The following is a 16,683-nucleotide window of genomic DNA, read 5'->3' as shown; positions in this document are numbered from 1 at the left end:
TGCTGCTAAAAATTGCACTAATCAGCACTGGCTCCAAAGAACTGATCTGCTACTGACCTGACACTGAGCATACTTTTAATATAATAATTCAATTCCTATCACATATAAACATAGATGATCACTGCAGACATTAAATCTAAGCACATGCTATTGTTAGAAATTTAATGAGACAAAACACAAGCAGAAAATGTACACACGAATAAAACAAAGCAGTTTTACAGACAAGTAAAATGCTCACTAATACACGTAATTCCTGTGTTTATCTACATTGAAGCGTCCTGTGCTGCTTATATACCATCACGCACAATACAGCTACTGTGAACTGATGCATAAATGAACACATAATCACTAAAATACTTCCTTATCATCTGATAAGGAATCTTCTTTCTTAGAAAAGCCATTTTAGGTATAAACAATATGTTTCATACATTTGCAAGGCAAATATATTACTTTATCTATTCTTCATCCTATCCAACTGAAGACAAGATTTCTATTTAAAGAAGATAAAACAGAAGATCAAGGCAAAATAGTAACTTACTTTGTTGCAGTAGCTAGATGCCCCACTTTCTCTGTCTACACTCTCCCACCAGATAAGGACCCCGTTGTACTAATAGCTGCAGGAAAAAAACGGGGTGAGGGGGGAACACATTTCCACTCAAAGGGCTGGATAAACCTGATGGAGCATTAGAAATATACCATACTGAAATAATGAACTGATAAATCCTTTCTGGATTCTGGTACCTGTTTTAAGCACCTGCATTTAATTGCGGCTGTGCTTCCCATGTTTTGTATGCCTCAGAGTAAAATTAACAGGAATACTGAAATGACTCAAGTGCCTTACAAAACCTGAACAAGGCACTGAGGTTACTGTGTTCCTTTGAACATTTTCAGCCGCATTAAGATTCTCATAACTTCTCCCCTTCCTTCCTATCATATCACATCTGCTGGATTTGTAAACTAATCTTTATTCAATTGCTAGTCTCAGCCAGACCTCTGAATAAATAAAAGACAGTGCTCCTTGCTGCTAGTTAAGGGATGGAGAAGTTGGGTCACATCTGACTGAAATTTTACTTTCTTTGCTTCATATTTCTCTTTAGTACACTGTCAAATACTTAGAAGTTATGGAGGTGAGAACAGCACAGATTTCAAGCTGAGGCATGGTTATTTTTCCCCTCTGTGTTATTATTCCAATGTCTTATGTCATCCTAGTGCAGTCCCATTCGCTGAAATCCTCTTTTTTCACTTCATAGCAATGGCTATATCAGCTACTACAGAAAAGTCCAACAGCATGAAGATGGATATGAAGACCTTATCCAAAGCCCAAATGAGATTTACTTTTAGCTTGTCTGGGCTCTCTCTCTGGGCCTAGTGCCAGGTGAGAATAGATCCAGAAGGACAGCATTATTTAGGTGTAGTTAGAAGTTAAATGGGTTGAGTTTAGCCCACTATGCAATAGGATAGTAGCTGCTGGGCAGCAAATGGAAAAAAGTAAATTATGTTAACTGCTAAATCAACAGTAAGATATATTGGGTTTTAAGTTGGATACACTTCCTATCTCAAAGGATCTGCTTTCAGCTTTAGAAAAGATGATGTTTCAGATTTCTTTACCTAGAAATAGGGTCAGGGAGAAGAATCATAGAAGGCAGTCTTCTTGCAGTAGCTACTCATGTGGAAGTAGCAAGTGCAGAGACGAAAAGAGGTCACGACCAACTTCTCACAACGTATTTTAACAGCAGCTGCAACACAGGAGAGGACTTCTTCTCTTCCTTTACAGCCACAAAAACTATGTAATCTGGCACCCGCAACTTTTACATACAAATGTATGACAACCATAGCTCAAAATGTCACCTTTTTGTTGACATCACAAACCACAGTCAATAATAAATTCACTCCCTCTCTCAGAAACACCCATATAATGTTCCGTGATTCTTCTGTTTCTCAGACATACCCACTATTTTCAGTTGTATTTGACAAACACTCTCTACAAGCATAATCCAAGGATTAATCAAGGTAGCAGGCAGGATGTTCCAGGACAGAGATATTCTAAAATCAGATTAATTCCATAAAACTTTTGGCACCTAAATGAAGTTGCATTAATTAAAGATGACATCACCATCAACTCTTCTAATATTCAATGCAAAGAGATGGGCACTTCCACAGGATAAGCAAGATCTTCGGTAGACTGACTGACACTGAAGATGGGCTGAAAATTTTTGAGAATTAGGACAATCCAATTAGGACTATCTGGAGAGACAGTATAGTAAACTAGATAGACTCTTAGCCTGATTGAGTGTGATCATTCCTACATAGCCAAACTCATTGCTAATGTTTCAAATAAAGTTTGCCAACCCCAGTAATATTGTTCCTCTACTAGCAGTGAAGGTAGCCTGGCTGAACCAAATCTAACTGGAGTGTTAAAAAATAGCACGGCCCTTTTGTCATCCACTGTCAAGTAAAAATTAACTTAGAATACTATACAATTTTCTGTTGCATGCCCGAAGATTAAATTGGATTCCTTGTGGTCCTTCAGAGTCATCTTCCATACGATCTATTATCATCCAGAAGATAAATTAAGATTGTGTTTGGAATTTTTTGACTTTTTTCACTGCAATTTATAAATAATCTCCTTGAAGACAACTGGCAACGTCTTTCTTGACCAAAATGTATTAATTCAAATGTAGTCTGAAGAGTCGCCAAATCATCTCTTATCTTCAGGAAGTAACCTCAGCAGAAAATCCAGAACAGATGACCCAGTACGTCTCATGTTCAACGATTTAGCTTCATCTACATGATTTTGTTGTCATGAGCGATTTTATTATCAAGGCAACTGTAACTGATGTGACTGAAAACCACAGATTTTTATCACTCAGAAATGTTCTGCTACATGCAAATGAACAGCTACCCTAATGGAAATGAAGAGACCTTTTGCACTGTCTGTATAGTCACAGCATAAAACAAGAAAAACCTCCCCACCTCATAATTAGACAATGACATTCTGATGATCTTTGCTCTCATTCTTTATCTCTCTCACATCATCAGTAAGTCATGGTGACTGGGCAGGGCAATGCCACAGAAAACATTTAGGAGCCACTCTATTCATAAAGAAGATAAAAAATAATTATGTCCTCTGAGCCATCGATGATATGATCTGCTATCTGAAAGTTCAGGTAGTCTAATTAATTCACACAGGGATTAAGAAAAGCAGTAAACAGTGCAGAAGCAATGAGAAATAAAAAAGGAAAGGCAGAAAAGAAAGAAGTGTTACTGCACTGTAAAGAGAATTTTCATATCAAAGACTCACTCAAAATGTATGGGGAAAGTGATCATGACAGTGGACTAGATAATGAGGGATTTGTATACTTTAAAAGTCTAGACAGCACAAGAACACAACATATACATTCAGGAATTTGAAATGTACTGCCAAAGAATCGAAGGTTAACAGGTATTATAAACAGTATTTCAATGGCCTTCCCAACTCTCAGAGATCTAAGAATTAGACTTGTACAAATTGCTTGTCTGCTGTAATCTGCAAGCTTTGAACATCCTCGCTTCCAGGACCCTGTTGTTCTAGACTAGTCAAGATATTTGACAATAAAAACAAGCTGAAAGTTAGAAACAGATGTGACTAACAGTGTGCTTTATATTGAAATTATAGAACATCACTTTTGGAAAGGAAAGGGACAAGTATTTATAATATAGAGTAGAAAGTAAATGTGAACACTGCATCACCAGTTTATATATGTTCTGTCAGTGCTTCCATATGAAAGGATTTTATTCTTAGAAAAGAGCGTTTTCATTGTCAATTTTCTCATAATGCCACTAAATTGACAGACTTACATGCAGCCACAGAGAACAGCATAGGAGGATACAATGATCTCCATCGGAGCTTTGAAGGATATTAGCTAACCTTTAACTATTGTCTACTTTAGGAATTTGGGAGTCTTTTTGGTGGAGGCAGCTATATTTGAAATAGAAAGGTGGTCAGGATTGAATTCCTGTTTTGACAGGGAAACTTCTCCAAAGCAAAATTTTTTTTCAACCCTGCTCACAGGCATTGTATTTACCTGTTTATTTATGCATTTACTGGATAGCTAGTATCACATTAAATTTTACCTTTCAAACTCCATCTCCTTGATCTAATGTCCCCAATATTCAGTATTTTGAGAAAATGGAAGAAATTACTAGATACCGAGTTTTACTGGCACAACACAAGTAATGAAATTTTTGAACTACATATCATTATTTGTATTTTTCTACACTGCTCTAAAGTGAAAACAATTACGATGATGAAAAGCAATATCCAGCAGATGCTCTTCAAACCCTTCCTTGCCTTACCATCTCCTTTTATTAAAGAATGGGTGGTTTTGTGGTGAGCACAAGAAAGAAAATTCTTATCATTTAAACATTATGCTGCTAGCTACTTGAGTCTTTCATTTATTAGAAGTCTCTACCAGGCTTACTACAACAGGCTGCTCCTCTTCTGGCAGGATCTCAATGTAGGTACTACAAAAATAATAGTAATCTACTGATCTTTACTTGGTTTTCTAAGCATCCTTCCTTGTACTTGCAAATCTTGCCTACCTTTTCTCTAACTAGCATTGTTATTAAATATGTATGTGCATGGATGTGTGGAGAAAGAAAGAGTCAGTGGGCTCCATTGACATACACTCTGCAAATACATGCATGATGTGATAGTAATTCAAATAAATTGCTTTATAAATATTTCAATAGTCATATAATCTAAAAGGCACATCATAGCTTGTAGGTATACAAACAATAAATAGCCTCGGGTTAAGAATAGTTGGCAACCTAAGTATACTAAGATGCATACAACTATCACACTTGCCTAGTCATTAACAGGTTATACTTAACTTTACAGACTACAGAAGGAGTTTTGAGGAGGAGCTCCAACAAAGACTGGGCACAGTAAGAGAAAGTGCATAATGACTGTAAAATGAGTAACAACTGGGAAATCAAAACCAATATTGCCAGTAAAGCAAACACAAAATTCAACTTTGTGGTAAAATATCTCTCTCAGAAGGGAAAGGACAAGGCAAGTTGTAAAGCTTTTAAAAGAAAGACTAGAAGTTTGTATTTGAAATGATGAGTAAATAGACTTAAAAAAGCAAGTGATGTGGGCAGAGTGATAAGTGAAGACGATATTAATACCAGTAATCAAGTGAAGTAAAGCTGTAAGTATTAACGTCAGATAGGCAGATGAGATCATAACAGTCACTGTGTTGAGATGAGCAGGGCTTCAATCTGATTTACAGCTACACGGACAAATAGGAACTGTCAGACCTCAGAGCTGCACAGAGCAAGAAGGGCACATCAAGAAAGGAAAGAAAAGAAAACCCATTGTTTCTGACATGGTTCTATTCAGGTAACCACTGAAAATGAAGAAAATTTTCTGAGATAGGTAGTTTAACCAGAGTGGGGAAAGACCACTAAAAGGTAAAGTAGTGATGCCTTCATAAAGATTATGCTTATAGCTACATTATCTGAAGTAAGGTGTGGAGGAGGATGCAAAGGCTAAGGATGGATCCCTGAGAGATCTAAACACACACCTACATACAGAAAGAAGAGGAAGGGGAGAGGAAGACCCATCCAACAAGAAAATTAATCTGAAAAGAGAGAATCAACAAGGACAAAATTACAAATGTCTAAGAACAACAAAATTTGGTGAAGACTACAACATAGCATTGCAGAGAGATGACAGATGGAGTGGAGGAGAATAAAGGACTAGCCTGGAATTCCTCCAGGAAGAAGTCAAGTGGAACATTAGTGAGATAAATTTCAGTGCAAAAGACAGAAACCAGAAGTGAACAGTTCTAGAAAGGCATTAGAATACAAGAAATTAAGACAACTGTACAAAGCATACTAAGGGGGTGAGGAAATGAAGGAGATCTAGGGATAGGACATTAATCTGGTGAATGGAAACTTCTTAAATTGTTTTGTGTTGAATTTTTTAATATGAAGAGACTCAGACATACTTCTTGTGTATGGGAATGAATTAAAGGAGAGAAACAGAAATTTAAAAAAAAGAACAGCAGAAGGTCAGAAGGTGGATAGGGACAGGGATATGTTCAATGAAACAGTTCAAAGACTACAAAACAAAATCTTAATGTCTGTTTCAGTAAATGAGGAGGAAGCTTGAATTTTTCCCTTAGTTGGTTAGTTAGTTTTAGGAAGTTCACATGAAAAGAGGGGGGAATAGTTAAACTGATTGGAGGGCTTTATGATTAATAAAAAATACAGAACAGGAAAAACTGCAAGCAAAGATACTCATAACAGATGACAAAAATCCCAGAGATTAAGAAATACAGAAAGTCAGCAGAATCAAAAGATTTTCACCGGAGATAGTCAGCAGTATCTCTGAAGCATGGCAGATGGCATTAGGAACTGAGAAAGTGGATACTGGGAGTCAGCCAGGACCATGAATTGTCAGAAGGGTTTGGAAGTGTATGAGAACAAAAAAAAGAGAGCCTAAAGGGATAAACTGATAGAGGAAAGTAACAGAGGAACAAAGGAAACAAGAGCAGAAAAGAAGTCATCAAGATCAACAAAACAAGTTTTAAAAAGTCCTATTTGTGGAGACAGAATAAAAATGCTGAAAAGTTCAAACACTTATCACAGATAAGGAACTCAGAGAACAGTGCATAGAGAAGACCATCTCAAGTGTGTAGCTGATTTGGCACATGCTATACAATTCAAATGAGAAACAGCACCAGGGCAGCTACAGAGTTAAGATAGTTATCCATATGGAAACTGAAGGGTGAGAAATTATGAATGGAAGAAAGTTGCAAGTCAAAGTCAGAGAGATGGGAATAGGTAGAGTTGTGTGCATGCACACCATAAAAACATTAGAGGCAGGATGAAGGAAATTCTATTGTTTAAAAAAAAAAAAATACAATAAAGAGCTAGGAGCAGGCAGAATTTAAGAACAACAGCACAGAAGTGCCAACTTCTTTGACCCAAATTCAGAGTGAATATTGTTAGAGGTCTCCATTGAAAGGACCACAGAGGAGACAGTGTTAATAAACAAGGGAACAAATTTCTGTGGGCTGGAGGGAACAGCAGGAGGTAAAAAGACAACTTCCAGGTTCTCTGAGACCAGTGACATTCCAGAAACATCAAGAAAATAAAGGAAAGACCAGATAATGAAGCAGGTGATTTCTGCACCTGAAGAAAAAAAGGAAGTGACAGGAATGGCACAGAAAGGAGGCTGGACAGAATGCAGATGTCATTTACAGGAAGAAGAAAAGGACAGAGAATACCAAAAGAAATGCAATCTGGACATGGGTTGATGTAAGAGCATGAAAAGCATCAAAAAGCACAGAGATAAACAAGCACTAATAAAACAATCAAAAGAAGAAGTTAAAGGAAACAGTACCATCCTGGTTGTTGCTCTTTCAGATATCCTGAAACTTCTGTTATCTGAACCTGTTACATATATTCTCTCTGACATACGTTAGTTTTTTTAACAAATTACATGGTTATTTAAAATGCTAGTTGATAAGGATGATTTGCTATGACATACTAGGAAAAGATTTAATCCACTAAAGCTTATATTACATGCCAAGTTCATATAAGCAATAGTGGTTAAGGCATTTTATACTTGTACACCCTGTAACTATATTAGAAGTTCATGCCAACATACGCTAATAAATCTTTTGTAATGTAGAACTGGACTAATCTGAGCCCTATTCTCCCAGGAATTTTAATCGTATTTATGGATTGTTTGCCAGAATAGCATACTGATTACTTATTTCTTCTCAAGATACAGTACACAAGAGAGTAAATAACATCACCGGTCAAGTGTTATTCTGCATCCTTGGACATACAGATGTCTGGGTCTTCGGAAGGGAGTGTTCCAGGGTTTAAGGAGCTTGTTTTGTTATTTTAAGCCCAGCTTTTCTCTTCCAAGCCCAACATCACAGCTAATATGTCTCATACTTAATTTTACCAATGACTGTTTTCAAGTTGAAGATTTCTGAAGGCAAAGAACTATAAACAGAATGAGGCCAGCTAATGTATTTTAAACCATACTTATCCCAGGAAGTTACAAAGGGCTTTTGATCCCCAAATAAGGGTGCAATCAGGTCTGCTATATATAAGAACCATAGATTTTAGCTAGCATATTAAAGTTCTAGGAGTTGATCTCCCTGAGAATGAGAAAAAGAAAGAAAAAAAAAAAAAAAGTTAATTGAAATCCACTCCTTCCCTGTCACTCACGCTATTTATTCCCCATGTCACTTCACATGCTATTAAAGTCACACATATGCACACTTACAAAACAAAGAGGCACCAACACTTCGAAAAGGATTAGGAGTTATGTGTAGTAATTTTGTTTGAAACATTTACGCTCCACTGTAATTTCATCTTCTGATGTAAATATGGCAGAATTCAAAACTTGAGGAAGCAGGTTTGTAACCCATGAGGATTACAAATCCATTTCCAAGTGGTGGAATTCTCAGTAAACTGGATCATGACAAACAAAGATGTTACTCCCCAAAAGGTATGTGAAATCCTACATTAACTTGCATCTTGCACAACTCCTGTGTAGTCAATGGGAACCCAGCAGGATGGGAGCTAGGTAAGATTCCTGGTAAATTTTATTTTAAACTAAGGCATTGCCCTGGACTGCAACAGAACACTTTATAAAGTGCGTATCGTAAGAGCTTTCCTCTGCTTAGAAATAGAATGAGCATGTTTTAAACTGGGACAGAGCACAGAAAAAGTCAGTGAGAGACTAGAAAGAATAATAGGAAGTCAGAAGAACTGAAATCTCCCTTGAACCTCTCCTTCAAACAAAAAAGGCCCAAAGCTTTTATAAGACCACTAAAGACAGAAACTGCATCTCATCGTACAGCTTACATTTAAACTGAAAAATTTTTCATAGAGGGAAAAAAGAAGAGAGAAGGAGAAAAAGAAAATGTCCCCACTTCTCCCTTTAACAGTGAGTCTGACTTGCACAGGGCAGTCAGGAAGCCCATTCACCTCACAATCACCAGAATGGCCAGTTTAGCTTAACTAGCACTCTGTCTATGCCCATTTATTATTCATCTGCTAAAAAAAATAAGGGAGGGGGGGAAGTAGCAGGTGACATATAATTAACTAAGTGAAAGATAAGAAATGTCTCCTTTTCAAAAGCCTAAAGATCAAGTCAATAAATCCTGTGCATAGTTTCATTAATAGATACTACTATTATTCCCTTGAAAATTTTATTCATGATTATTCTCATTATTGTTCATTTTTCATCACCCTGAATCACAAAAGTAATGCTCATGCTAAAGAATGATAAAAGATTAGCAAAGGTGTGATGACTTTTTTAATCTGTCCATGAAAAAATGGAAACTTTATGTGACATTATTATCTTGTATTTGTCTGTCTTGTGTTTTAAACACTTTGTCAGTGCTCCAGCTTCCTCGGGTTTTTTGTTACTGTTGTGCTGCATTACACGTCTGTGGAGATCCAGCCAGCCTAGAAATGAAGAGGTATTAAATTTGAATATCCTTCCAACAGAATTACTCACAAGATATTTTAGTCAACAAAACCCAGTTTATTATCCCAAGTTCTACAGGTGAGATACAATGTGGTGTGTAACATCCTTACTTTAAATCACTCCTGGTACCTTTGAAATGGATTACTTGAACACACCTTCAAACTGGAAGACCACACATACCGTGTCAACTTCTAGAAAGATTTCCAAACAGTCTGTAAACAATCAACCAGTAAGCCTGTTGCTGGCAATGGGCAGATTTAGAGAAACTATTATAAAGAATAACAGAGCACAGGAGTAATTATGATATACTAGAAAAATATTGATCCTGTGTAATGTTCCAGGGAAAGATATGGCAACTGAGATACTTGGAGGACATCTGCAGTCTCATGCTGAGATTGATCAAGAGGTCCTCTGACAAGAGACTTGGAAATTATAAATACACATAACTTCAAACTGAGGAGAACTGCACTAGGAACCTGATGAAACACAGAAAATCCTGCCTTCATTAACACAGATAATCTGCCAAAGTGAGGGCTACTGAGCATGGGGTGCTTCGTGTCTTGGAAATTATTTAACTCCCTGCTGTTTTCTGAGAAGAGCAGTGTTGTTCCACAATTGCCTGCTACATCAGTGTACATCACTATGCCTATCCCAAATATGTAAACTGTAAACCAAGAGAAGATGATGTTATGGTGATAAACATGCTGGGAAGGCAGAAGTATCCATTACAGGAACAGCATCAGCTGCAGGGCTTAACCAATTTACTTTACAGGATCTCTGCTGCCCAGCTCTGTACAGAAGCAGGTACCAAAAGTATCCAGAGCCAAAGAGCCTGAATCTTGTTTTCTATGACTGAACAGCATAAGAGATTCTTCAGTTCACCTGAAGAAATTTTATGCTGGGCATAGTGGAAGATAAAGGTACATTCTTACATTAAATTAGAGATCTACAGGTGTGTACAGTGTAGCCAAGCAAAGACAGGAAAATTAAAAGGAAATTAAACTAGAAATTGATAATGACATTTTTATGGGCATAAAAGGAGGCCCATGAGGGAAATAAAGTCTAAGCGATTACCAGGGAATTTTGTTTATAGCTGATGATACAGACATTGCTAAAAATGTAAATTTAATCCCTGTCTCAGCAACTGCAAAGGATACTAAAGAGGAAACAACATTTCTTATCTGTTGAAGCAGGCAAGAAAAGGACCCAGAGCACGTCTCAGATCTGTGCTGAGGTTGCTGCTGCTGCTGCTGTAGATGTTCAGGACACAAGGCAGTGCTAGTAACTACTTCTGACAGCACAGATTACATCTCTCCCTGCCATCCACAGCAACTATGCATCTTTGCATTAGAAGTTAGATGACTGAAAAATTTCAGCACATCTGCACCCTACAAAATAGAAAACCAAAGAGGGGAAGGAGAACAGAAGGCAGACTGGGCAATAACCGAACCCAGTGAGTCACTGTGAGACGTTCACTAGCAGCAGTAAGAAATTCACTCATGACTACATGCAGAAGGACTGGTGGTAGTACACTGAGATCTAGCAGAGCGGACAAGTCTGGTGAAAGCAACAAGGCAACCAAGCTCCTGGAGAAAGAGGTCATCACTTCCTTCCAGAACAAAAGAATGCCAAGATTTCATTTTCATGTTTCACATTTCATATGTTAGGTAAACTTTACTGGCAATATGCAGCCACCTCCACTAAATCCTTTGCCTTGATGATCTAAATTCTCTATTTGACATGTATTCGCCCAACAATCACAGCTGATATTCTAAAGATAAGATCCAGGCACAGTTACCAGACGCTGAACTTCATTCTCAATAGCCATCACAGAACTAGGCCTACGCTTGCCACGTGGAATATAAGCACACAAGAATAATCTTCAACAGAATATACATCACCATAAGAAATCACTATATTCTGTCATTGTTACAAAACTATTGTTCTGCATTTTCCATACATATTAGATTTTTATAATGATCATTCACTGTACTCCATTAAAACCGCTACATGGCAGTCAACAACAACCAAACTCCACTTTCTTACATACTAGGAGTTGCCTAAATTTAAATTTTAAGTTGTGCTATGCACAACCACTGTTTAAGACACACATACACGCATGAAGCCTAAAATTTATATTCACCAAAATTTATTCCTGGAACAGAACTAGAAAAATTAGATGAACAATGGGGAAAAGAAAAGGGAAAAGATAAGTCTGATTTTTATTTTTTTTTTTCAGGTTTAAAGTATTTCAGATAACCTTAGCAAGAAAATAGAAAATAAACACTTAAATACCTTTAAAAATGGAACTAAAGAGTGACATCAGCTGGTATGCATGGCTAACTTTCAGATGGAAACCCCCTTAAGCATAGATAATCCCCTTGACATCAGGTCTCCACCATGCAAATTCCTATCTCCAAACAGACTCCACACCTGAATAGAATTGCTCAGTTGCAGCTCCCCTTACTAACACCAGAACAAGGTATTTCTCTGCTGTCCCACTTGCAGAATTCTGGCACAAAAGTGACACTGCTTTTCCTGGAAAATTCTTATCGCAGGACTGGGACATAAAAGTGACAGTGCTTTTGTTAGAATAGTTTTAATTGCATTAAATGTGGATACAAACCATATGGGTATGATTTCTTGCACGTATTTTAATAACACTGTGTGCCTGCATAAAATCTTTAATAAAGAGAATTTAAACAAGTGAACTCATTATGTTATCAGGAGACAACAGATGAATCTTGAATTCCTGAAGGCTCCTATATACATTTTTGTTTTATTTAAGCAGCCTGGGGGAAAATGGGAAAGGTATTACAAAAATGAGTCAATTTTTACAATACCTCAACACTCCCTCATGTCACTTAATGCCTGTTTTACATTTTCATTCAATGCACCAAGCTGAATATTTTGTATCAGTTGGTGGTCGCTGCATCAGTTGAGAACATTTGAGAGCTCTGTGCATGCTCTGAGTTTCCACTAGAAATTAACAAATAATTTTTGGTGAGTTGACTAAAAACAATTTATGAATCTCTGGAGTTCATGTTCCCTTAATTTACCTTTTTTATTATTATTACTAGATTATATCTTTTTATTCAGTTACTTTAAAATCCGCTTAGCTCAAAATATTAAAGCTTACTCTTTCCCTTTAGGACTTACTCTCTGCTTACATCAACTGGCGTCAGGGGACATAGATTCCATGTAAGACATTCCAACACAACTGGAGGTTTCATCACTAAAACTGCTATGAATTAAGCAAAACTATTTTCAAAGTTTAAAGTTTTTCTTCTCCATAAGATTACCAAACATTAGTATTTACAATTTTCAGGGCATTCAGTCCTCAACTTTTCAAGGCCCAATGACTTGGTATATGAATTCAAGTACTAAATGAGAAGAATTTGACCAGAGAATAGGATCACCTCTTGGGAGGGAGACTAATGTAGGACAAAAGACTTTAATTCCTTCAAGCCACTCTGCAAGTACTTTTTGCTTCTAGTGTTGTTTTGCCATTTATGAATGTTTGGCCATGATATCCTATTTGTCCTAGTGTTGCCATTTCCTTAAAAACTGGCACTATAACATATGAAAACAGTGTGGAATCAGAACAGCAATCAGTAATAAGTAAAATCACTACACAGCTGAATATGTGCATGAGTGTGAGAATTCATGTTTAGAACTGGTGAATGACACAAATATTGGGTTTCTTGCCCAACTTGCTAGTTAACACCGTTCCTAAAACATTTATACAGAGCTTTGTTTCTTTATAAGATCTTTCTTTTTGAAAATGGATGGTATAGTTATAAGGCAGCATAAAAAACCTTGTTAAGATGATACCAGCATCATGCACTGGACTCAATGACTCCAAATTTGTGCGATATGTCCAAATATCAGCAAGTCTATTTTAACTTGGGGGGGGCATTAAACAAGCAAAATAGTTTGTAATTTTAAGTTTTCATATCACTTCAGTCCAATTCCCTGCTCTCACATCTGTATCTCTACCTTGCTGCAGTTCCTCCTCTTACAGAAGAACTTCACTTCCTTAATACATTCCTTTGGAGTATTATTCCCTAGTCCCTCTAAATTAAGAAGGACTTTTAATGGCTCTGTGTCCTTTGAGTGAAAACACACAGCCAGTAATATCATTGTTTCAAAATGGAATGACCTAAACACAGACTTTCTCAAGCAAGCATTCTACACCAATTTATTTGCCTTTGTAGATACAGTTTCTATCCTAAATAGGCTGCAATGGATGACTATTGCACTATTTGGAGATTATTATCAACGATACATTTCAAAAACATCCACAGAATGCAGTCTGCAGAATTAATATAAATGATAAAACAGAGTCTAGGATAAGCACATGACATACTGCTACAGCTTCCAGTTATGCAAAATTCCATGGAGATCTAATTATTTTAAATGAGCAAAGGAGACCTCAGGAACAACTTCAAAATACAGGCAAGTCAAGATTTTAAATTACACTTTAATAAGGAAAACTAAGAAGCTGGGGGGAGGGTGGGTCCCATTAAAAAGTCCGTAAATACTCTGCAAAGCACCAAAATACCATGAAACCAATACTTTCAGGAATTTCATTCCAATGCCAAGAAACAGAATGTACTCATTGTGACTAACACATTAAAATACTGAAAATAAATTCTAACAGATTAAAAAGATCTTGTAGCAAGTGAAAGGTATAGTTAAATCATTCCAAACCTAATCAAGCTTAAGAGCAGGGCAGTCGTTCCCCATTATTAATAAGAATGTAATCTGGATAAGTAGGCTGGGAAACTATAAATTATGGCCAGTAAAAATAATACAACGGTTTTTACAAATATGTTTTTAATTAAAAAGACAGTCATTTTTACTGTAGCAACTTGCTGCACATTCTTAAGTTTTCTTAAGTGGTCTTCTGTGGTCTCCCACACACATACATTTCCAACAAAATGTTATTAAACAGAGTGAAAAAAGAATACACTTCTAAATGCAAAATCAAATACATGTTTACATTTCTAGGTGGAAATATGAAAATATTTTAAAATCTTGATCACTTAATCCTGTGCTTTGGGGTCAGGAAATATCACTCACCCCTGCCAATCTGCAGTCCAGTTGTATGTGGAAACTGTTGTTCCACAAAGGTAGAACAAGCAACAGAAAAATTGCACACTACTTTCAGGCTTCAGCTGAGCTTTTAAAACACATGGCCAAACACGTTGCCATGGAAATGTTCTGCAAATACATCTAGAATTTCTTAAGATGGAGCTGAATATCATTTTTTAAAATAAACTTCTACAATTCCAAATATAATTGCTCTATGATGTATTCAAAGGAAGCAATGGCTATCATCTAGCATTTATAACAACTAAAGTGGTAACAGTATCTCAAATTCTATTTTGTGCCTCTTACATGAAATTAGGCCACTATCTTCCTATGTAAAATACTCATGTATTTGTTTTCTTTTATGTACTGTGACTTTACTATCCATCAACACAATACATTAGCAGATACTAAAGTATCACCCTTGCAATAAAGTTGGCAACAATTAAAAACAAAAAGGATGAGACATGCTTCAGTAAAATGAATTTGCTTTTAAATCACATTCTAAATATTTAAGTTATTAATCTTCTCTCTTACAATCCATTAGTATTAGTATGTGTCACTGAGTGTAATAATTAAAAAAGGGGAGAGTTATCTTGCCAAACTTTCGTTGTTATGTTCAGTGAGCTATTTTTAAAACTGATTTGAAATGAAGCAAAAAAAAAAAAATCTACTACTGCAAAATGAAGCAAGATCTGTGTCTGCAGAATAGCTCAGTACTGTTACACAATGTGATACGCTGTTTTAAATAACCTGCCACTGTAGGTAAACAGTAGCCTTATATTGCATTTCATATGACAAATACACACATTTGCAATAGCTTTGTGCGCCACATAAAGATAAAGCAAAATAAAAATGCAATGCAATCTTGTCAATTTACTTTACAGCAAAGGTATAATCTTTTATCATGAATTAGTTAAAAGAAATCACATTCACAATAAAAACAGGTTGAAAATATATATGGAATAACCTTACATTGTTCAAACAGCAATTAACAACACGTTAGATTTCCAAGATATACATTGCTCTGCTTATGTAAACAATCTACCCTATAAATCCTGTAGCAAATCCAACATGAAGCAATTACACAGACAAAGAGATTGTAAATGACCGAAAACGTTAAAACAAACCCTTGTGTTAGAAATATTAGTATAAACTATGAGGTCATACCTGATGACTTAGAGACTGTAATGTCTCACCGGTTCCCAGCTGCATGACCTTTCTATTTCCAGAGACCCCCAAAAATTGCATTTCCTGTCTTATGAAAGTACATCACAGACCCATTTATCTTTCAAAATCTTCTGGGCTAGTGAAGAAAGCATTAGCAGCCATTCTGTCCATCAGCAAGTGCTGGAGTCATTACCCTCAAGATATCAGATCTTAAATATAGTTTCCTCCGTGCGATTACAGACATCCAGTAGTCAAGGAGGCTGACACAGCTATATCACTGATGCTGCTAATGCCATCTGAAAACAGTAAGCTTACTGCTTAAAGCAATCCTGCATCATCCAAACAGAACAAGCCACATCCTTCAACTCCTCACTTGCATTTTTTATAAAACCTAGCGCTGCCATTATAGATTTTGTTTTCATCTGTGGCCAGCTAAAGGAGAAATTACATATTATGCAACCAGCTTTGCATTAACAAAAGAAAAACGGCAGATGAAGTGACATATCGAGGTTATCAAATTCTGCTTGCATGACCACTCCTCAACAAGCACTATCACTATTCAGAAGAAGCATCACAACCTGATCCAAAGGAAATTTACCAGAAAGAAATTATAAATAATTCACAGGCAGCAAGACATTTAAACACCTCTGAGGTACTGAAACAGCTATTTTATGCAGCCTTATGAATCCTAGTCCCTATTAAATTAAAAACATTGCTTGCCTAAGTATTTTTAATGTTTAATTTCAATAAATTGCATGATCACTGCATTGTTTCCATTACTCCCTGCTAGCAGCCAGAAAACAGCATGCCTTGAAAGTGTGCCAGTATTATGACAGCAAAAATGTGTTTTGATATCAAACAAAACAATCATGCATGGGTTTTCTCTGATATGAGAGACCTTTCAAGCTAACAAA

The 16,683-nt window shown here is 36.5% G+C and overlaps 1 protein-coding gene across 3 annotated transcripts in view; it reads right to left on the bottom strand.

The window, feature by feature from the left end:
* Positions 1–16,179, bottom strand: part of SLC4A10 (solute carrier family 4 member 10) — a 121,678-nt gene extending 105,499 nt beyond the window's left edge. For 2 of the 3 annotated variants that reach the window (XM_074910882.1, XM_074910883.1), the window contains exon 1: positions 15,770–16,178. In XM_074910882.1, the coding sequence (XP_074766983.1) occupies positions 15,770–15,850 (81 nt within the window). In that variant the 5' untranslated portion in view covers positions 15,851–16,178. Of the gene's footprint in view, positions 1–15,769 lie in introns of all 3 variants that reach the window. The other variant, XM_074910881.1, reaches the window with a different exon arrangement.
* Between the last annotated feature and the right edge of the window lie 504 nt (positions 16,180–16,683).

Source organism: Athene noctua, chromosome 7 (genome assembly GCF_965140245.1).
Source record: "Athene noctua chromosome 7, bAthNoc1.hap1.1, whole genome shotgun sequence".
Classification (NCBI taxonomy): Eukaryota; Metazoa; Chordata; class Aves; order Strigiformes; family Strigidae; genus Athene; species Athene noctua.
This window is presented reverse-complemented; position numbering and strand designations above follow the sequence as displayed.